This window comes from Salmo salar, chromosome ssa16 (assembly GCF_905237065.1).
Source record: "Salmo salar chromosome ssa16, Ssal_v3.1, whole genome shotgun sequence".
Taxonomy (NCBI): domain Eukaryota; kingdom Metazoa; phylum Chordata; class Actinopteri; order Salmoniformes; family Salmonidae; genus Salmo; species Salmo salar.
In genome coordinates, this window is record NC_059457.1 from 46,894,928 (window position 1) to 46,917,186 (window position 22,259).

General features: G+C 43.9%; 1 protein-coding gene across 1 annotated transcript; it reads right to left on the reverse strand.

Annotated features, from left to right (window-relative positions):
- Positions 1-1,328: 1,328 nt before the first annotated feature.
- LOC106574083 (chemokine XC receptor 1-like) lies at positions 1,329-10,096 on the reverse strand. Its single transcript, XM_014149624.2, has 3 exons — positions 9,825-10,096; positions 2,296-9,547; positions 1,329-2,167 (listed from the first exon to the last, which is right to left on the reverse strand). The coding sequence occupies exons 1-2, from the start codon at positions 9,838-9,840 to the stop codon at positions 8,511-8,513; spliced, it is 1,053 nt and encodes a 350-aa protein (XP_014005099.1). The 5' UTR covers positions 9,841-10,096; the 3' UTR covers positions 1,329-2,167; positions 2,296-8,510.
- Between the last annotated feature and the right edge of the window lie 12,163 nt (positions 10,097-22,259).

A 22,259-nucleotide genomic window follows, 5' to 3' on the forward strand; every position in this document is an offset into this window, starting at 1 on the left:
TGCCAGCCGAACTGAAGCATGCTGACACCCTAACCCACCGTGTGTGTGTGTGTGTGTGTGTGTGTGTGTGTGTGTGTGTGTGTGTGTGTGTGTGTGTGTGTGTGTGTGTGTGTGTGTGTGTGTGTGTGTGTGTGTGTGTGTGTGTGTGTGTGTGTGTGTGTGTGTGTGTGTGTGTGTGTGTGAGTAAGCAGGGTCAGGCTTGGGTTCTACTTGGATGCCAGACCGCCTGGGAATACCAGGGCCCATATTCATAAAGCGTCTCAGAGTAGGATCTAGTTTGCCATTTACATCATAATGAATAAGATTACGATGGCCAGAGGGGACCTGATCCTACTCTGAGAAGCATTAATAGGGGTCTGGTAATGTAAACCTTTCCTCTTTTTTTCTCTCTTTCCCCAGCAGAGGGCAGTGGAACCCTAGTTGAAGTTTCTTAAAGTTATATTTTTTTTAAGTTCCAAAATGTGGACAGATAATTCTTTGGAGGAACAGCAGGTGGCCAGAGCTTGTCAAACTACAGCAGAGTGTGAAGCTGTCTCCAGAACTCACTCTCATCCTTGACTTCTATCCTTGCTTTTAACAGGGATGGTCAGGGATGAGCACACTGACATCACCCGGTTCTAACCTATACCCTTAAGCCACTTGGTCTATATCCCGATATTTAAATCTCTCATTAGTGATTTTTAAAATGTCTGTCCTCTTCTGTATCTGCCCTAGTATCCATTGTATTGTACTATCCTTTGTACAGTAAGTGTTTCAGATCTGTTTCGATACCAATACTAACTTTATTTGAAATGTGATTTTTATACATTGCAGTTGTTATTAAAATAAAATAGATTGAAAAGAACAAGATACAATTAAAGAACACTATTTACAATAATAAAAAGTGGATGCTACCATGGTTACAGATAATCCTGAATGAATCGTGAATAATGATCAGTGAGAAAGTTACAGATGCACAAATATCATATCCCCAAGACATGATAACTTCTCACCATTACAATAAGAGGGGGGGGGGTATGATATTTGTGCTTCTATAACTTTCTCACTGATCATTATTCACAATTCATTCAGGATTAACCATAATCATGGTAGCATCCACATTCATGTCAAAGTTTTAAGAAACATATTCCAGGCCTAAAATTAACTTTTTGGTCCACCAGCCAATGTGGCAGGTAGATTTAAATATTTACCAGTCACTCAGATTTTTTACCAGCCAAAACAAATTTTCCCAGCTAAAATTACACCAACAAAACACAAAAAAAAAAATGAAGATCATGTTTTGTAATCTTTCTAAAACAATACATGTATTTATTACTAGTAAGAAGTAATGTGGTATATTTTTTATTTCATTTTTGTGACCTGAGTTTTTTAACCATAATATCACGGGTGAGATAAAAATGTTCACCTGCCCCTTTAAGGGCAGGAGGTTACTATGGTAACGCAACTCCAGTCATGTTTGTGCCTGTGACATTGTCTGACTAGTAGATGCTTTGTCTTCTCTTCCCTAGCAGTTGAAACTCAAACATTGAAAAACAAATTAGCTTGTGAACAAAACAATGTAAATAAATATCTAAGATACACAAGGACAACGTCTCACTTAAGTAGACTTTCGTTTAACCCTTGTGTGGTGGTCATGTTTTTCTTATTCGCCCAATGTTCGCCGGTCTGATCGACCCACAACATTATTGGGTTTTTAAAACAATACAGGCATAACAATTTACGTAAAAATACTTAGATGTTGACTTATATCAATTACAAGCAATATAGACAGCATACATGGTTAATATTTGCCATTTACCTCTGCTAGAGGTATCATTAAAAGCGGTATTTGTTTTTAATTTTTTATTATTATAATCAACACATGGATGGAATAATCATGTTTATCTTGAACAAATTAAACAAGGTTTTCATCACTACTGATGTTTATTGCTTTGAACTGAACAAATTGGAAGGACAAATTTTACATACAGTATTTTATGGAAATGATAAATGAGCCCAATTGAACACAAATTAAGGCCAGTCTACACATTAAATGAGGGACAGAGTTTTACTGTGAGTGTGTGTTGCAAATGTATTTCTTGCACTTGATGCATGTGTACTGTGTCTTCCTGTCTGTCTTGGGTCCACAAACATTGCAGCGCTTCTTCTTGTTGCTACCGGCTGCAATCTAGAATGATGAAAACATTTAGTTCAGGAATTTCACTAACATGTCACTCACTCACATATATAGTTACAGCAGGTCAAGGTAGGCGAGTCAGACACACACACACATGCAACAACATCACTCACACTTACTTCCGGTATTGGAGTTGTTGGTTCTGTGGGTCGGGCGGATGGGGCACCAGCATCCTCCTCCTCACAGTGGCTGCAGAACATGGGGTCCTTGGGATATGTTGCCTCCTCTGGATTTGAGGTCTTACCAACGCCTTGCCCAGCTCCTCGAGAAAGAGCCGTCTCCTCTGGAGCTTCCCTCTGTTCCAATGTGGGTTCAACGCCATCCAGATGACAAACGTGTTGTACGCTGAGATCCAAGATGTTGGATAATATCACAAGTGGCCAGCGTAGGGTTCTTCTTTAGCAGCTGTAGCCAGTCACCAGCTTGTCTAAGTTGTCCCCTCCTTTTGTGGCATTGTAATCCATTATGATTTCTGTTTTTTGAAGTTCCTGGCCACAGATTCTCCCATCCCTATGCAGCGTACTCATGAGTACCACATTTTTGCCTTTCTTTGGCACGTAGGACACTAGGGATGTGTCGGCCGTGAACACAAACTTAGAGGAATTGATAGGCCTGTTCCGTGTACTCAACAGCTGAGGTGGGAGCTCTGGCTTGTTTTTTTCCTACTGTTCATACCATCTTCCTCTTGAGGAGCTCCTGTCCCAGCTTGTGCGAAGTAAAAGGTTATCGCATGTGATGTTGTGGCCACAGAGTCCATGTGTCACATCCAGGACAACCCGCATCCCTTGGTTCTTCTCAGGGGCTCCTCCATCTGGCTTCCCCATATACACTTGCAAGTTCCACGCATATGATGAAGCAGCATCACAGGCAGCCCAGACCTTGATTCCATATTTTGCGGGTTTAGACGGTATGAACTGCCTGAAGGGGCAGCGGCCCCTAAATGGCATAAGCTGCTCATCAACAGTAAAGTTGGGCCCAGGGTTGTAAAACAGGGGAAGGCAGTCCACCCACTTGTCCCACACTGACCTGATTGCAGCTAGCTTGCCTCTCTGTCGCCGAGCTGGTCTGGTGTCTCGGTTGTCGAAGTGAATAATCCTGGAAATGATGTGGAGGTTTTCCAGAGACATCGTTGCACGGAAAACTTCTCTGCCAGTTTCTGCATCCCACAGGGATTCTGTGGATTCCCCATTGGATCTGAAAACACCAGCAAAGATAAGAACCCCAAAGTATGCATGTAAATGAGTTTGGTCCATCTCCTTCGATCTATCTCTAAAAACACGCCTTCCCACCAAATTAGTGCAGTCCAGAATGATTTTCTGGATGGTGTCTGGAATGAACATTTTCAAAAGAAGACTTTATGTCCTGCACATGAGTAACCGCCATCCGCGTCGGCCCTGGTTGCATCCTCATCACATTGGCAGCCATGCGGGGTGGCTCATTCCTTGGGCAAGAAGACCATTCAATTTCACAATTTTTTGACATCCATATTTCTCCTTCTGCAGGCTGCTGATGAGCTGGTTGCTGGCTGAGGGTCAATCTCATCCACTTCTTCCAACTCACTGTCAGACTCCGAATTGACAGAGACATGATCCTCATATTCAGAAAATTCTTAATCTTCCAAAGTGGAAGATGTTCCTTCCACACTAGTTTCTCTCTCTGCAAAAATGATTTCTAAGGCCCTCTGAGCAGAGATGATTTTTGCCATACTGATTGATTGTGGTAAGGAGCCACACATGCAAAGCTATTTATTTGTTGTGTCACCTCCCCCAATTTGCACCTGGCTGGGGTCGAGTGTGGGAAAATACTGCATTTTTTACAATGTATCGAAATAATGTATTGTAATAACATTGTGCAGGTTCCCGCAAGACATAGTTTCACTCACTACAAAGGGTAAAGAGTTCAATAAAAGCGGGAGACAGGCAGGGAGACAGACAGGTTCTTGGTGCTATGTAGAAACAGCAGGCCCAGGGAGGAGGAAGACAAGAATGAAGACAGGAGTGAAGGCACCCAGCAAACCTTTTTGTAAAATGTTTACTTCTTTTCACCTACACACACACTTTTTCACAGTGGACCCGAACACCACATATGTAATATGTGTACAGGGTGCACTCAAGGAAAATGTGTTATTTTACATGTTCTTCACTGAAAATGAGCCAAGGCCAATGAGTCTCAGGTTGGAAATGTATTAATTGTATCATTTTTATTTTAATAAACATTGAAAATGGGCCCCACAGACCCAAACAAGGGTTAAAGTAAATTAGACCAACTTTTATGCCTGTGCGCAGCATTTCTAAAAATGAATCTTTCACTCAGATCTTCATATGCCCACAGCCCCCAGCCAAGCAGTGTTGCAGCGCGAGGTGGCATAGGCTATATAGGATAGGTAGTTCTTTGACTTTGTGCGATTTAATTTACCAGGTATGAAACAAACCGGCAGAAATACTTTGAAACAGCTGCTGCTGTTTTTGTTATCATACTTGACTATTTTTATTCACAAACACGAGTGAAATGCTCACACTGTGGAGCCCTGCCCACCCGCCAATGTGGCTAGTGAAATAGACATCTTATCCGCTAATGTGGCTAGTGAAATAGACATCTTATCCGCCAATGTGGCTAGTGAAATAGACATCTTATCCGCCAATGTGGCTAGTGAAATAGACATCTTCTCCGCCAATGCCAGAAATCTACCCGCATTTGGCAGGTGTTTATTTTAGGCCCTGAACATATTCTATTCTTATTCACAATAAAAGTGACCTCAAAATGACCCCAAAAGGGTCATATTAGATTGTGTAGAACAGTGAAGGCTCCTCAGAGGAGTAAGGGGAGGACCATCCTTCTCGGTGAATTTCATAAAAAATAAAATGTTAAGACATTGAAAAAGTTATCCTTTTTAGATAAAACTATACTAAATATATTCACATGTCACCAAATAATTGATTAAAACACACTGTTTTGCAATGAAGGCCTATAGCAGCATCAACAGCACTCTGTAAGTTAGCAACATGGTGTAGCGGGAGGACAGCTAGCTTCCGGAGGACAGCTAGCTTGGTACATTGACTTCAATACAAAACCAAGGAGGCTCTTGGTTCTCACCCCCTTCCATAGATTTACACAGTAATTATGACAAGTTCCGGAGGACATCGTCCAACCTATCAGAGCTCTTGCAGCATGAACTGATATGTTGTCCACCCAATGAAAGGATCAGAGAATTAATCTAGTACTGAAAGCATAAGCTACAGCTAGCTAGCGCTGCATGCATAAAATGTGGTAACTGGTTGACTCAAAGAGAGAGAGAGACAATAGATGAACAGTTTTCAACAAATTCATTTCTTCAAAAATAAAGGAGACGGAAGAGAGAGATTTAATCATTTTTTTCAGTTTCACTTACTTAGCTAGAAAATGCAGCTGGCTAGTTTAGTTACTCAAACTACCCTGCTCAAACAGAGGGATGCTATGTTAGCTAGCTGGCTATGACTATCCAAAACAACACTGGAACTCTTCCACCACCATGGGACAAGGATATCCCTGCCGACCAAACTCTTCCCTAACCCGGACGACCCTGGGCCAATTGTGCGCCGCCCCATGGGTCTCGCGGTCGCAGCCGACTGCGACAGAGCCTGGACTCTATCCCAGAATCTCTAGTGGCACAGCTAGCACTGCGATGCAGTGCCTTAGACCACTGCGCCACTCGGGAGGCCCCCTAACTGCTTTCTGACTATACACTGTAACATTACTGCATGATTGTAGTGTAACCGATGTGAAATGGCTAGTTAGTTAGCGGTGGTGCGCGCTAATAGCGTTTCAATCTGTGACGTCACTCGCTCTGAGACCTGAAGTAGGGTTTCCCCTTGCGTTGCAAGGGCCGTGGCTTTTGTGGCGCGATGCTTCGTGGGTGTCAGTTGTTGATGTGTGCAAGGGTCCCTGGTTCGAGCCCAGGTTGGGGCGAAGAGAGGGACGGAACCTACACTGTTACAGAAGCAGGTTTACTAACACATTAGTTATATTAGCTATGTTGACTAGGACGTTACTTTAGCTAATATGGGGGAAACGATGTAGGCTGTGTGTAGCGGTTATGACATGGTTTGGCTTGGAAAGGTTTTTTCGCCTGGTCACATACAGCTGATGTATTGTTCATTGAAGTCCACAAACAAAGGGAAAAGGTGATAGGAAGAGAGTGCATAGAGGATAGAATGAATACAATGTGGCTGCAATGAAACTTTAGTGAACTGTGTTAATGCTTGATCACGGGTGTATTCATTCTGACGATTCTGTTGAAAAACATTTCTTAAATGGAAGCAAACGAAACGGGGATAAAAATACCAGAATTTGTCCAATAGAAACTCTCATTTGCAACTGTTGGACTAATGATTACACACTAGATAAGCTAGATGCAGGCAAGAGTTGTGCAAGGCGGTAATGAATGTGTCACTGTCTGTCCATGTGTCACTGTCATCTCAAATCTTTCTCTCGACCTGAGTGCACCTACGTTGAAAACTTTCATTCATAGGCTATGTTGTAGCAACCTCATGATGGGTATAGGGAAAATTAGAGTATCATGTAGTTGTCTAAACCTATCGATGTTACAATGAACTGGGTGAATGGAATATGAATGAGAGTCATCCAACATGCTGTAATAGAAATAAGGCCATGCTCATGAATAAAAAAATGTCCTCCCTCATCATAAACGGCACTGACCACCACTGGTGTAGAAATGCACTAAATTAGCTTTAAAATGCCCCAAAAATTCTCACCAGGTTATGTCCCCCCAGTGGCGGTCAGTGCCTTTATGATGAGGGAGGACACTTTTGTTTTTCATGAGCATGGCCTTATTTCTGTCACAGCATGTAGCAACATGGTGTAGCCGGAGGACAGCTAGCTTCCGCCCTCCTCTTGGTATATTGACTTCTGTTGAGGCTACCTTCATTGCAAAACAGTGTACTTTAATCAATTATTTGGTGACATGTGAATATATATATATATATAGTATAGTTTTATCTAAAAAGGATAACTTTTTCAATGTTTTACCATTTTTATTTTTATGAAATTCACTAAGAGGATGGTCCTCCCCTTCCTCCTCTGAGAAGCCTCCACTGGTCCCCCCCATTTCTAAACCCAAAGCTGCACCCTTACAAAACCTGATGATATGAGTGGGCAGCCACCCACACAGACAGTGTGGTGAAGAAGGCGCAACATCGCCTCTTCAACCTCAAGAGGATAAAGAAATTTGACTTAACACCTAAAACCCTCACAAACTTTTACAGATGCACAATTGAGAGCATCCTGTCGGGCTGTATCACTGCCTGGTATGGCAACTGCACCACCCACAACCGCAAAGCTCTCCAGAGGGTGGTGCGGTCTGCCCAACGCATTACCGGGGGCAAACTTCCCGCCCTCCTAGACAGCTAAAGCACACGATGCCCTAACAAGGCCAAAAAGATCATCAAGGACATCAACAACCCGAGCTACTGCCTATTCATCCCGCAATCATCCAGAAGGCGAGGTCAGTATAGGTGCATCAAAGCTGGGACCGAGAGACTGAAAAACAGCTTCTACCTCAAGGCCATCAGACTGCTAAACAGCCATCACTAGGACATCAGAAGCGGCTGCCTATAGACACAGATTAGGAATCACTGGCCACTTTTAGAAACGGATCACGAGCCACTTTAATAATGTTCCGTATCTAACATTACTCATCTCATATGTATAAACTGCACTCCACACTATTCTACAGTATCTTAGTCACTTTTAAATTGGATTTACATATTGCATCACACATTTCATATGTATATACTGTATATATACACTACACCACTGACTGTTAAACAGCCATCTCCAGCACATCAGAGGCTGCTGCCTATAGACATAGATTAGGAATCACTGGTCACTTTAAGGAAATGAAACACTATCCACTTTAATAATGTCGCCGTACCTTGCATTACTCATATGTATAAGTCTCTTTAATTTTGTGTAAATATTGCGTCACCCATCTCATATGTATACACTGTATTCTATACTAAGCCACTGTATCTTAGTCTAATGCTACTCTGACATTATGTATATTCTTAATCCATTCCTTACTTAGATTTACGTGTATTTTGGGTATATGTTGTGAAACTGTTAGATATTACTACACTGTCAGAGCTAGGAGCACAAGCATTTCGCTACACCCACAATAACATCTGCTAAACACGTGTATGTGACCAATAAATTTGATTTGATTTTGATTTGACAAGATGTGATTTTTTTTGTTTTGTTGCTAACATATGATGGGTCCCTGGGTCGCCGGTTTGCCTGGCGTGGGTCCCTGGGCAAGAAAAGGTTGAAGACCCCTGCGCTAGTACATTGATCCCATCGAGTAAATGTTAGGTAATCTAATCTGTTGTGTATCCATGGTGCTTTGGCGGCGGCAAAGCTTCAGCAAGATCACCTTCAAGTGATTTCTGAACTTAATCCCAACAAATGCATAGAAGACAGGGTTGAGACAGCAGTGGGAGAAAGCAATCAGTCGACACACATAGAACCCATAGTCAAGCCATGTGCTGACCTCACAAGTATTGAAAGGTGCTACGGTGTAGTCATGCAACAACCTCAGAAATATCACCACGTTGTAAGGCGCCCAGCCAAGGAAAAATACTGCCACTATACTGAAGATCAGCTTCACGGTTCGATTCCTCATGTGTGACCTTGACTTGAAGATTGTCCTCAATATCCTCACGTAGCAAAACCCGATCACTGCAAAAGCAGCCAAGAAGAAGACGTTCTGTTGGTAGCTGCCCACTCTCTTCCACAGCGGATCCCAGTATTCACAGTAAAAATGGATGTCTTCTTCATGGGGGTTCTCTTGGACAGAGCTGAAAATCAAAGCAGGGACGGCCGCCCCGAAACTAACAACCCAGATGACGAGAGAGACTGTGACCCCGTAGCAGCCCCTTTGGGAACCATGGTCGGACAGAGGATGCACCACGGCCAGGTAGCGGTGGATAGTCATGATGGTCAGGAACAAAACGCTGCTGTAGAAGCCAGCGTAGAAGACAAAGGTGACAGTCTTGCAGAGGATCCGGCTAAAGGTCCAGCCCCAGATGTGGTAGGCTGCCCAGAAAGGCAGACCAAAGGTGAAAACCAGGTCAGATAGGGCCAAGTTGAGGATGAAGATGTTGGTGAGAGACTTGAGGTTCTCGTACTTGGCAAGGATGACCAGGACCAGGATGTTGCCCGCTAGACTCAGGATAGTCACCACAGAGAAGAAAGCAGGGGTGGCGATGGAACCAAACTTGACAACGCCGGCCTTGTTACAGACCTCGTCTGTATAATAGTCATCATATCCGTAATCGGTGCCGTTGGTTTCAATATCGCCCATGGCATGGCTGAAATCTTCAAAAGTGAATAGTGCAGATTACATCACATCTTCAGTCACAATACACTGTTTTTAAAGCAGCAATTCAAATAATTTAGATGATTTAGCAACACACCTACAACTACAATTACAGAAATATAAAAAGCCATAAAAAAGAGAACACCTGAAACTGCAACAATTAAAATGTAAAAACTGTATATTGTTTTTGCTCTATATTTTTGTTTGGGTTTAACTCTAGAATCAAGTTTGAAGAATTTGGCTTACTATATTATTAATTAACAAAATCAAACGTACCTGTAGTACCCGTCATAATGGTTTAGCGTGATGGCCTCACTGTCCCTGCTAGGCTACACAATGATATGAGGACGAGGGAGTTGTGATGAAGATAAGGTACCGGATCTCTGTTATAAACACCCCCCATAACGTATCTCTTCCTCTACAGCTCCAGTGTAAGGCCGGACAACAACAAAAATTCAGATTTGTTATTTTTGGGCCAATATATGAGGCGCTTTGGTTGTAATGAACTGTCCGCTCTCCCTTTATAATGCACTGTCGGCTTTCTTAAGTTGATGCGCAAGAGACCAAACCGCCACAGATCAAGCGCTCAGATCATGTTCGAGTCTTGGATTGGACAGTGAAACGCACACCCTCGCACCTGCCGGCGACGTGCAGATGTTACATTTCTCCCTCATGCCGTCGTCGCTGAAACCAGCGCAAATTCCTACTGTTTATGTGTCCAGATTAAACGTGGGACGTCCCTCATTATAAACAAACAGTCGGTTAAATTAACGGTTAATGGTTAATGCATTTTTTTTTTATTACAAGCGATTAATAGATGAAACAACAATGTTATTGAACCAATTGACTGGCCAGAGATCAGGGCATTAATCAGCAAAGACGCAGTGCAAGCTGATTAGTATTTTGGAAAAACAAATTGAAGTCAAAATGATTGATGAAATCTAAGTGTGTCAGCTGCAGTGGCGATTTCAGCCTGTAAATCTTGGTGGTGGTGGTGGGGGTGGGGGGTTGGATGCATGCCAGCAAAGCCACTACACAACACTAAACAATACATTAATTGCACTATAACAGTGACAAACGGTGCCCACAAACTGTTAGGGCCTAAATAAAGCTTTCCCAATAGCAGAGTCCCAACAGCAGTCCCAACACCCTACCACTGCTACACCTGGCTATCAGCGGAGCCTTGTCTGGCAGCAAAACAGGTCATTCATCCTCATTTACTGCCTTTAAAAAAAACAGCTGATATGGCTGACTTGCTTAAACAAATGTGGTTTCTACTGACAATTGAGATGTACAAACTATGGCATAATGGGACGACAAGTGGATAAGAGGCAATCCGTAATTTCGATTAAGACATTCATGAGCGAGCTAGGACGGACGTAGTCAATAACTATTTGTTCAGCACTTTTGAAATGTACAGAGACAGAATTCAGAACATGGGCCGTTCTTACAGTGTTCTCCCTGTACACCAAGTCAGAACCGTAGGATAAATAAAGGGTGCATATAAGCAGACAATGAAAGCTCTTACAATATTTGATGATTACATTTCTCAAAAACAGATAATAGGCTACATGTGCACACCAAGTCAGAAGAGTAGGCAAAATTAAGAGGTGAATATAGACCAAATGATTAGGGTGAGGCACATGGGCTGCTAACAGCTTACTACACAACATATGTATTATTATTAGCTATAGCATACATATCTCCCTGGCATATTACATAATTTATGCAGCAGCATACAAGACAGTTTTGGACTCACCCTCTTGTGTTGTGCTCACTTGAACAGGAAGGTGACGCGGCGGACCTTCATGGGCAAATTTTGTATTCAAACTTTGTCATCAAAGTCTGACATGCTCTGGATTTATGGGGCTTTCAAGACAACTGGGAACTCAAGAAAAAAAAAAAGGTTAATTCATGATGACATCAGTGATCTTCAGGTCATAGCTCTAGAAAGAGGCCCGAGTTCCGAATTTACAATTCCAAGTTGGATGAATGTTCAAAACGTATTTTCCCAGTCGTAGCTCATTTTTCCCGAGTTCCCAGTTGTCTTGAACTCACTTAAGTCAGATTTTGCAGTTCCAAGTTAACAGTTGTTTTGAGCGCAGCACAAATCATGCTTCATTGACAGCATGGCCAATGTTGAATGTTTATAATTCTAAACTTTGAAAAGAGACCCTTAATCTTAGACTTGGTACCACACAGCCACTCCACTGAATAGCAGACTAATGATTGCTTTGCAATGCTTGCAGTTAGCCACTGATTCCTTCCAAACCACTCATTGTTGAATTTGCGATTTCCAACTTGTTGTGTAATCTTTATGTCCAATGGCCGTTGAGCATTGATACCTTTTATCTATAATTTATCTTCATTATTTCTCTTCATATGACAAGGATTTAAAAGGATTTGCCAGTAGATTGTCAACTTGATTCATGATGATGACTGCTAGCTAAGACTTTGAAAGTATCATATTGACAGTCCAATCAAAGATACTGTAGATATAGCGTGATTTGACGTAATATTATCTGTGGCCAATGATCTTGAGCCTTCTTGGTTGGGCACTTCTAATGTAACTCTATGCAGCAACCAAGGGGCTAGACTTTTCGAGGTCTACCCTTAGGCGTTGATGTAGTGTCTCCTTGAGTGACAGAACACTGAGCCAATCACAGCCAACACTCTGTACTTTCTGCTGGCTTGCCCCACCACCACAGAAAACACTGAGCTATGCTGAAACACCTGCATTTTGGAGCTGCCTTACTCAAGAAACAAAAATATGCACATGCTGCCAAAGTGAACAGCTACTTTCTGAGAGAAATGTATCAGTTTCTAACAGATGACAAGAGGTCAGCAAACGATGTTGAACACGGCCTACTTGATGAGAGAGTATCCTTATTCCTCCTCGATGGTGATGACCCAGACCTGATCAAGGATTTAAGGAAGCTGATTGGCAAACCACAATCCTCATTCCAGCCCTTATGGGATGAAGTACAGAAGTATTTTAACGAATACACAGCTTAGGTCAACGATCACAGACATGGGGAGTACTTGTACTTACCTTTTGCTATATCAGTTGAGGACTTGCGTGACACAGTGGAAAAGCGGCTTCCACCAGAAACTAAAATCCCATCAATACAGTGGATAAGGAATCACTGGCCACTTCAAGGAAATGAAACACTAGCCACTTTAATAATGTCTCCATATCTTGCATTACTCATCTCATATGTGTAAACTGTACTCTATACTATTCTACGATATCTTAGTCACTTTAATTGTTTGTAAATATTGTATTACCCATCTCATATGTATACACTGTATTCTATCCTAAGCCACTGTATCTTAGTCTAATGCTACTCTGACATTATGTATATTCTTAATCCATTCCTTACATATATTTACGTGTATTTTGGGTATATGTTGTGAAACTGTTAGATATTACTTGTTAGATATTACTACACTGTCGAAGCTAGAAGCACAAGCATTTCGCTACACCCGCAATAACATCTGCTAAATACGTGTATGTGACCAATAAAATTTGATTTGAAGATGGAAGTTTACACACAACAATCCATGGTCCATGTCTGCTCTCTAGTACACAGGAAGGTTTGACCTCAAGTTCATGGTCCAGTCTCGGGTGATAAAAAAGGGACATCAAGACTCAAAGTTGGTTGCAGTATAGTGGAACTACGTTAAACAGTTTTCCTGCATGTGGCAGAAGGACTGTGAAATGTTATGTGTGGATGATAAGGCAATCATCCCTGTTGGAGAACCTGGCCAGCCTATAGGGACCTGTAACAGAGGCAGACATCCAAACATTGCTCCTGTGAGTGGGCCAGTTCTAGCAGCTGCTGACCATGATTCAAATCAAATCAAAGTTTATTTGTCACATGCGCCGAATACAACAGGTGTAGACCTTACAGTGAAATGCTTACTTACAGGCTCTAACCAATTGTGCAAAAAATGTATTAGGTGAACAATAGGTAGGTAAAGAAATAAAACAATAAAAAGACAGTGAAAAATAATAGTAGCGAGGGTATATACAGTAGCGAGGCTATAAAAGTAGCGAGGCTACATACAGACACCAGTTAGTCAGGCTGATTGAGGTAGTATGTACATGTAGATATGGTTAAAGTGACTATGCATATATGATGAACAGAGAGTAGCAGTAGCGTAAAAGAGGGGTTGGCGGGTGGTGGGTGAGACACAATGCAGATAGCCCGGTTAGCCAATGTGCGGGAGCACTGGTTGGTCGGGCCAATTGAGGTAGTATGTACATGAATGTATAGTTAAAGTGACTATGCATATATGATAAACAGAGAGTAGCAGCAGCGTAAAAAGAGGGGTTGTGGTGGGCACACAATGCAAATAGTCCGGGTAGCCATTTGATTACCTGTTCAGGAGTCTTATAGCTTGGGGGTAAAAACTGTTGAGAAGCCTTTTTGTCCTAGACTTGGCATTCCGGTACTGCTTGCCATGCGGTAGTAGAGAGAACAGTCTACGACTGGGGTGGCTGGGGTCTTTGACAATTGTTAGGGCCTTCCTCTGACACCACCTGGTGTAGAGGTCCTGGATGGTCCTGGATGATTACAACATCAGTGGACTTGTACTGTTTGTCATGTTGATCCCAGACATCCCAGCATCTCCATCTAGTTCATTATATGATGGGAAAGTTCATGTCACTGTGAAGGACAAGGTTTTCCAGTCATCCAGCCCCCTTCGACACACAGTTGAAAATCTCAGCATCCTCAGAGGAGAGAACTACAGTGAAGATGATGTCTCTCTCAACAAGTCAATCTTGATCATTCAATCTGGGCCAGATACAGAACCACTTATGCCTCTGTTCAAGTATTCCACACACTCCTGTTTGTTCAACTGGACCTTGACATGCTTATCGCCTGTAGAACACCACCAGGTAACAGCTGGGCCAACCCTGCCGAGAGAGTTAACCTGCCGAGAGAGTTAATTCCCTTCTAAACTTGGGGCTTCAGGGAACAGCCCTAACTAGGGAGAAGATGGAAGAATGAAATGAGAATCCTGTGAAGAAGTGTAGAACAATGACAAGCCTACGTGAAACAGCCACCAAACAACCAGACCTGAAAGAGGCTTTTGAAAAGAGTATGCATCCTGTTGCAGCTCTTGTGATTGGTCGGTTTGTGCGCCTGAAGTGGAAAGGAACACACGTAGAAGTACATCAGCCCGCAACACAGGAAGAAATTGCCAATATTGCATAACAATTAAACATCATTGATACAGAAGTTGACATGATACATGACCTCAGCAGAAAAGTCCTTAACAAGGAACAGTACAAGCAATTCCAGAACATACATTTCAAGATGTCACAATACATGGTACAGATCAAGAAATGCGAGGGAGAAAATCCATGCTGGTACTGCTTAATGAATCCTCCACACTTGCCAGAAGAACAATTTAAGAAATGAAGGTTTGTGCCTGATCCAGCATTGACAGCAGATAGACGTGAGCACCAAACATTTGATGACCTGTACAGCCTGGACACCACTGACAAGGATAGTCCTTCTCTGACACCAAATAAAGTAAATGTAAAGATGTGTGCTGCCATGGTCAGTGGAAAGGGGAGAGCGACCATCAACTGTGTTGAATGTGAGAAATCAAGGTGCTTGTATGACAAATGCAAGCTGTCTAAAGAAGAACAGAAAACAGTCCAACGCATTCGGGATGAGAACAATTTAACATGTGGTTCAGAGCTTTTCCAAGACGACAATCCATATCACGAGCAGATAGATGGTTTCAAGGGGCTAACCTGTGGAATGCAAGTGGAGACACAGTATTACTCGGCAATCACAGTGTCATTCCCAGATGTGTCCATTGTGGATGTCCAGATGTTCTTGAGGGGGAAGAGGTGGTGAGGCTCAAACAGCAATATTAACATGTCCGGCCAATGTGCCCAGTGTGTAAGCAAGAAGGAAAGCAGTTCATTACGAGAACTCCAAGAAATCTTAAAGAAATGAACACCCTAGAGACCAGAATAAACAACAAATAAAGGACAAAACACACCGCGCTGTTGAACAGTAAAAAGCAGCAGGTGATTGTGCTATTGCCTCTGACCACAGAACATTGGCCGTCGTTTTCATTTCCAGACGATTCTATGTGTTGAATCGTCATTGTTTGTATTGGATTGTTTGTTTTCACCCTGTAGGTGATCTACTGCATCCGGCCAACTTTTGTTATGTTATGATGTCTTGTGAAGCTGTTCTTGATTTATTTTTTCTGATTTTTTTCTGTGTTTCATTTCTCATGGTTATAACAACATTGAAACATCTGCATTCTTTTAAAGAAAAATGTTGTAGGTTGTCACATGGAATAATAGAACTCTTGAAGCTCACATTAGGCCTAGAGCCTGCAGAAAAAATAGTGACGTAAATTAACCAGAACCACACAAACCATATGTACAGCCATATATAATATATCTATAAGAATTCATGATTCAGTAATTATATGCAGAGCCACCCATGGTAGGCTACCGTGGTAACCCCCCCCTCCCCCATTGACTGACCTTCATGTCTTAAAGTAATGATGGACTGTCGTTTCTCTTTGTTTATTTGAGCTGTTCTTGTTTTGAGCACGCTCCCTCAAAACCTTAGACATCTGTTGCATTGTGTTGTGTGACAAAATGGCTCATTTTAGAGTGGCCTTTTATTGTCCCCAGCACAAGGTGCACCTGTGTAATGATCATGCTCACTAACAGGGAATCTCTTCTGGCGCCGACAGAGATAGCCGCCTCGCTTTGCGTTCCTAGGAAGCTATGCAGTATTTTGTTTTTTTATATAATATTTCTTACATTGTTACCCCAGGAAATATTAGGTTTTATTACATACAGTCAGGAGGAACTATTGAATATAAGAGCAACGTCAACTCACCAACATTATGACCAGGAATACGACTTTCCCGAAGGGGATCCTCTGTTTGGTCCACCACCCAGGACAATGGATCGGATCCCAGCCGGCGACCCAAAACAACGGCGCCGCAGAAGGGGCAGACGGAACGGTCTTCTGGTCAGGCTCCGTAGATGGTGTTGTGTCTTTGGCTATGCCGGATTAAGTGATATGACATGCTATTCTATATAATCATTTCTCTGTAATTAATATTACCTGATTAAGCTAATCAGGTAGATAATTAACTAGAAAGTCGGGGCAGCACGAAAGAGTGTTTATAGAGCTGTTATCTTCCGAATAAACTCTTAAAGACCTAATGATATTTTACATCAATAGCAGTCAATATTAATCGTCACCTTATTTCAGTCTCATCTGAAAGTTGTCAATTCTTGGTTATCTTCACGAACCCTGGCTAACAAGTTGAATCAGCAATACAAACTTTGGTTTAATTATTTATTTACTAAATACCTAAATAATCACACAGAATTACATATACACAGAATGCAAATTATGTCATACAGAAAACGTCCCTGATGGACGGAGCTGACATGACGGCTGGTTACACAAAGGAAAGGGGGTTGGGTTTGAGTGAAAGAGCGTGAAGACTGAGGAACAAAGGGAGAAGCTATGCTATCGTAAATACAGTATCTTATGCATTCTAAATTACCGCCCATTTGGAAAAGGAAAACGCAATAAATATTTACTCTGAGCTGCGCTTCGGTAGGTTGGTTGTAGATGCTGGGCCATGTTGCCCAACAGAGATCTTCCTGTCCTCGGAAGAATGTCTCTGGTGGTAAACTGGGTATCGTCGTTGTGTGTTAGGCTGGATCCGTCGTCCGTCCTTTCCTGGCCCACATTTACAGCGGCCGCTGCTAACTCAACGGCTAGGAGGTATCACTTCTGTAGTGAATAAGAGTTCAAAGTTCATACCATTCACAACCAAAGCTCACTCTGAGGTTGGGTTAGTTCTGTAGTTGACATGTTAGTCCTTTTAACATGGAACCGTCGTCCTCACGTCCTCGGAACAGCTTATTATCTGAATCCTTCTGACATCGGACCGTCGCCCTAATGAACCCGGAACAGCTTATTATCCGAGTCCTTCTGACATCGGACCGTCGCCCTAATGTACCCGGAACAGCTTATTATCTGAATCCTTCTGACATCGGACCGTCGCCCTAATGAACCCGGAACAGCTTATTATCTGAATCCTTCTGACATCGGACCGTCGCCCTAATGTACCCGGAACAGCTTATTATCTGAATCCTTCTGACATCGGACCGTCGCCCTAATGAACCCGGAACAGCTTATTATCTGAATCCTTCTGACATCGGACCGTCGCCCTAATGTACCCGGAACAGCTTATTATCTGAATCCTTCTGACATCGGACCGTCGCCCTAATGAACCCGGAACAGCTTATTATCTGAATCCTTCTGACATCGGACCGTCGCCCTAATGAACCCGGAACAGCTTATTATCTGAGTCCTTTTAACGTGAGGCTGCAGGCCTCGCGTACTCAGAACAGAAAATTATATTTTCGTAAAGGGCTTATATAGTGGGGGGAGAGAAGGGTGTGTTTCATAGTTTACAACCCATGTCTGTTCACATGGGCGGGCCACTGAGTTGAGCATAGTTCAATCATGAAAACCCAATTCTCTCATTTGGAAGCTAAAATTAATTTTCATCTTTTCACAAATAGTTTCATATTTAAACATTTAAATTGCACAACAATTCCATGTGAATCTGATAACTATAGTGTGTAGACTTTCCAGGATACAGTTTATGTCGTCCTGTCATTAATAAGAATGTCTCAGATGACAACCGAACTGACATCATATTCATTAAGTACCAATGCATATTCTCAACTGGTTGGATTACTGAAATATGGTTCCTTTCCCCCCACCTTTTGATGTTCCCCGACTCTCTATGTTTAACAAAGGCTTTTCAAGAGTCCTTCAGTAGAGTCAAGAGAGGAAAGGGAGAAAGGTATTTATGGGGGGTCATAAACCTTACCCACAGGCCAACTGTCACGTCCTGACCAGTAAAGGGGTTATTTGTTATTATTGTTTGGTCAGGACATGGCAGGGGGTATTTGGTTCGGGGTGTGTGTTTATGTAGAGGGGTGTTTGTTTAGAGTATTCTGGGGTTTTGGTCTATGTTCTATGTTCAGTCTAGTCTATCTATTTCTATGTTTAGTTTATTGGGCTTGGGCCTTCAATTGGTTGCAGCTGTTCCTCATTGCCTCTGATTGAAGGTCCTATGTATTGGGGTGTGTTTGTCATGGGAATTGTGGAAGGTTGTTTGTGCACTGCTATGTTTAGCCTGCATTACTGTTTAGCTGTCGTTCATTTTTTCGTTTTGTTGTTTTTGTATAGTGTGCGTCATAAAATAAAGATGAGCATTCACGTACCCGTTGCATTTTGGTCCACTTCCTACGACGGCCGTTACAGAACCTCCCACCACAAATGGACCAAGCAGCGGGGAAAGGAGCAGCAGGTGGACTATCGGGAGTTTTGGACTTGGGAGGAGATATTAGCCGGAGAGGGACCATGGAGAGAGTCTGAAGAGGACCGGGAACGCTACAGGGGAACACGGCTGGCAAGGAAGCCGGAGAGGCAGCCCCAATAAATTATTTTTGGGGGGGCACACGGGTAGTTTGGCTGGGCCAAGGGTAAGCCCTAAGCCAACTCCCCGTGCTTATTATGGGGAGCGTGTAGTGAAGAGAGCGCCGGTGTATGCGGAAGTGTGCACGATCTCGCCCATGCGCACGCACAGTCCGGTGTGAGTGATCCCAGCCCCTCGCAAGTGCCGTGCTAGAGTGGGCATCCAGCCTGGAAGGAGGATGCCTGCGCAGCGCATCTGGCCACCAGTGCGCCTCCTAGGTCCAGGCTATCCTACGCCTGCTCTACGCACGGCAACCATCAGGCCTCTGCACAGCCCAGTTCGCCCTGTGCCAGCACTCCGCTCGTACAGGGCTACTATGACCATCCAGCCCGGACGGGTTGTGCAGGAGGTGCGCTCCAGACCTCCAGTGCTTACCCATGGTCCAGTGTATCCTGTTCCCGCTCCTCGCACTGGCCCTGAGGTGCGTGTTTCCAGTCTGGCACATCCAAAGCCAGCACCACGCACCAGGCTTCCAGTGCATCAGCCCAGTCCAACTCGTCCTGTTCCTGCTCCTCGCACTAGCCTTGAGGTGAGTGTATCCAGTCTGGCATCTCCAGTACCAGCCCCACGCACCAGGCCTCCAGTGCGTTAGCCCAGTCCAACTCGTCCTGTTCCTGCTCCTCGCACTAGCCTTGGGGTGCGTGTCTCCAGTCTGGTACCTCCACTCCCAGCCCCACGCATCAGGCTTTCAGTGCGCAGTCCCCGTCCAGAGCTTCCGACGACAGTACCCCGTCCAGAGCTTCCGACGACAGTACCCCGTCCAGAGCTTCCGACGACAGTACCCCGTCCAGAGCTTCCGACGACAGTACCCCGTCCAGAGCTTCCGACGACAGTACCCTGTCCAGAGAGTCCGATGACAGTGCCCCGTCTAGAGACGGCCCACAGTCCGGAACCGAGTGAGACGGCCCACAGTCCGGAACCGAGTGAGATGGCCCACAGTCCGGAACCGAGTGAGACAAAAGGAAAACCAGCCCCGTCGCGGACCACGATGTCTTGCTCCCAGACAAACTAAACAACTTTTTTGCTCGCTATGAGGACAACACAGTGCCACTGACATGGCCTGCTACCAAAACCTGCGGGCTCTCCTTCACTGCAGCCAACGTGAGTAAAACATTTAAACGTGTTAACCCTCGCAAGGCTGCCAGCCCAGACGGCATCCCCAGCCGCGTCCTCAGAGCATGCGCTGACCAACTGGCTGGTGTGTTTACGGACATATTCAATCAATTCTTATCCCAGTCTGCTGTTCCCACATGCTTCGAGGGCCACCATTGTTCCTGTTCCCAAGAAAGCGAAGGTAACTGAGCTAAATGACTATCGCCCCGTAGCACCCACTTCCGTCATCATGAAGTGCTTTGAGAGATTAGTCAAGGACCACATCACCTCCACCCTTCCTGACACCCTAGACCCACTCCAATTTGCTTACCGCCCCAATAGCTCCACAGACGACGCAATCGCAATCAAACTGCACACTGACCTAACCCATCTAGATAAGACGAATACCTATGTAAGAATGCTGTTCATCGACTACGGCTCAGCATTTAACACCATAGTACCCTCCAAACTCGTCATTAAGCTCGAGACCCTGGGTCTCGACCCCGTCCTGTGCAACTGGATCCTGGACTTCCTGACGGGCCGCCCCCAAGTGGTGAGGGTAGGTAACAATATCTCCACCCCGCTGATCCTCAACACTGGGTCCCCAGTACTCCCTGTTCACCCATGACTGCATGGCCATGCACGCCTCCAACTCAATAATCAAGTTTGCAGACGACACTACAGTGGTAGGCTTGATTACCAACAACAACGAGATGGCCTACAGGGAGGAGGTGAGGGCCCTCGGAGTGTGGTGTCAGGAAAATAACCCACTACTGTCCCCTATCCACATCGACGGGACAGTAGTGGAGAAGGTGGAAAGTTATAAGTTCCTCGGCGTTCACATCACGGACAAACTGAAATGGTCCACCCACACAGATAGTGTGGTGAAGAAGGCGCAACAACGCCTCTTCAACCTCAGGAGGCAGAAGAAATTCGGCTTGTCACCAAAAACACTCACGAACTTTTACAGATGCACAATCGAGAGCATCCTGTCGGACTGCATCACCGCCTGGTACGGCAACTGCTCCGCCCACAACTGTAAGGCTCTCCAGAGGGTAGTGAGGTCTGTACAACGCATCACCGGGGGCAAACTACCTGCCCTCCAGGACACCTACACCACCCGATGTCACAGGAAGGCCAAAAAGGTCATCAAGGACAACAACCACCTGAGCCACTGCCTGTTCACCCCGCTATCATCCAGAAGGCGAGGTCAGTACCGGTGCATCAAAGCAGGGACCGAGAGAGTGAAAAACAGCTTCTATCTCAAGGCCATCAGACTGTTGTTAAACAGCCATCACTAACATTGAGTGGCTGCTGCGAACATACTGACTCATCTCTATCCACTTTAATAATTAAACATTTATGTAATAAATGTATCACTAGCCACTTTAAACAATGCCACTGTATATAATGTTTACATACCCTACATTACTCATCTCATATGTATATACTGTACTCTATAGCATCTACTGCATCTTGCCTATGCAGGTAGTTGTGGAATTGTTAGGTTAGATTACTTGTTAGATGATACTGCATGGTTGGAACTAGAACTAGAAGCACAAGCATTTCGCTACACTCGCATTAACATCTGCTAACCATGTGTATGTGACAAATACAATTTGATTTGGAAGTGAACAAATTTATGCACAACATTGTAGAGAAATAAGCTTTTTGTGCATATGGAACATTTATGGGATCTTTTATTTCAGCTCATGAAACATGGGACCAACACTTTACATGTTGCGTTTATATTTTTGTTCAGTATAAATGGAGTGTCTCGGATTTACCTATAGAATACGAAATGCTCTGAGACCAAGTTTCAACCCACTTCGTGGTCATATTTTCATGGGCAGATGTTGGGTAGAAGTAAGCCCTTTCTCTTCGCCTGTGCAGCTCTGGCTAAAAGCCTATTTTCTTACAAATCATGCCTGAGTGGGGTGTGGTTGTCCTGAGAAATAAACCAGTCCTACATTAATCACCCCACACGATTTTACTATTTACCTTGTAATACTCTACAACCAAACTATACATACCGAGTCCTCTGCCCTTGGG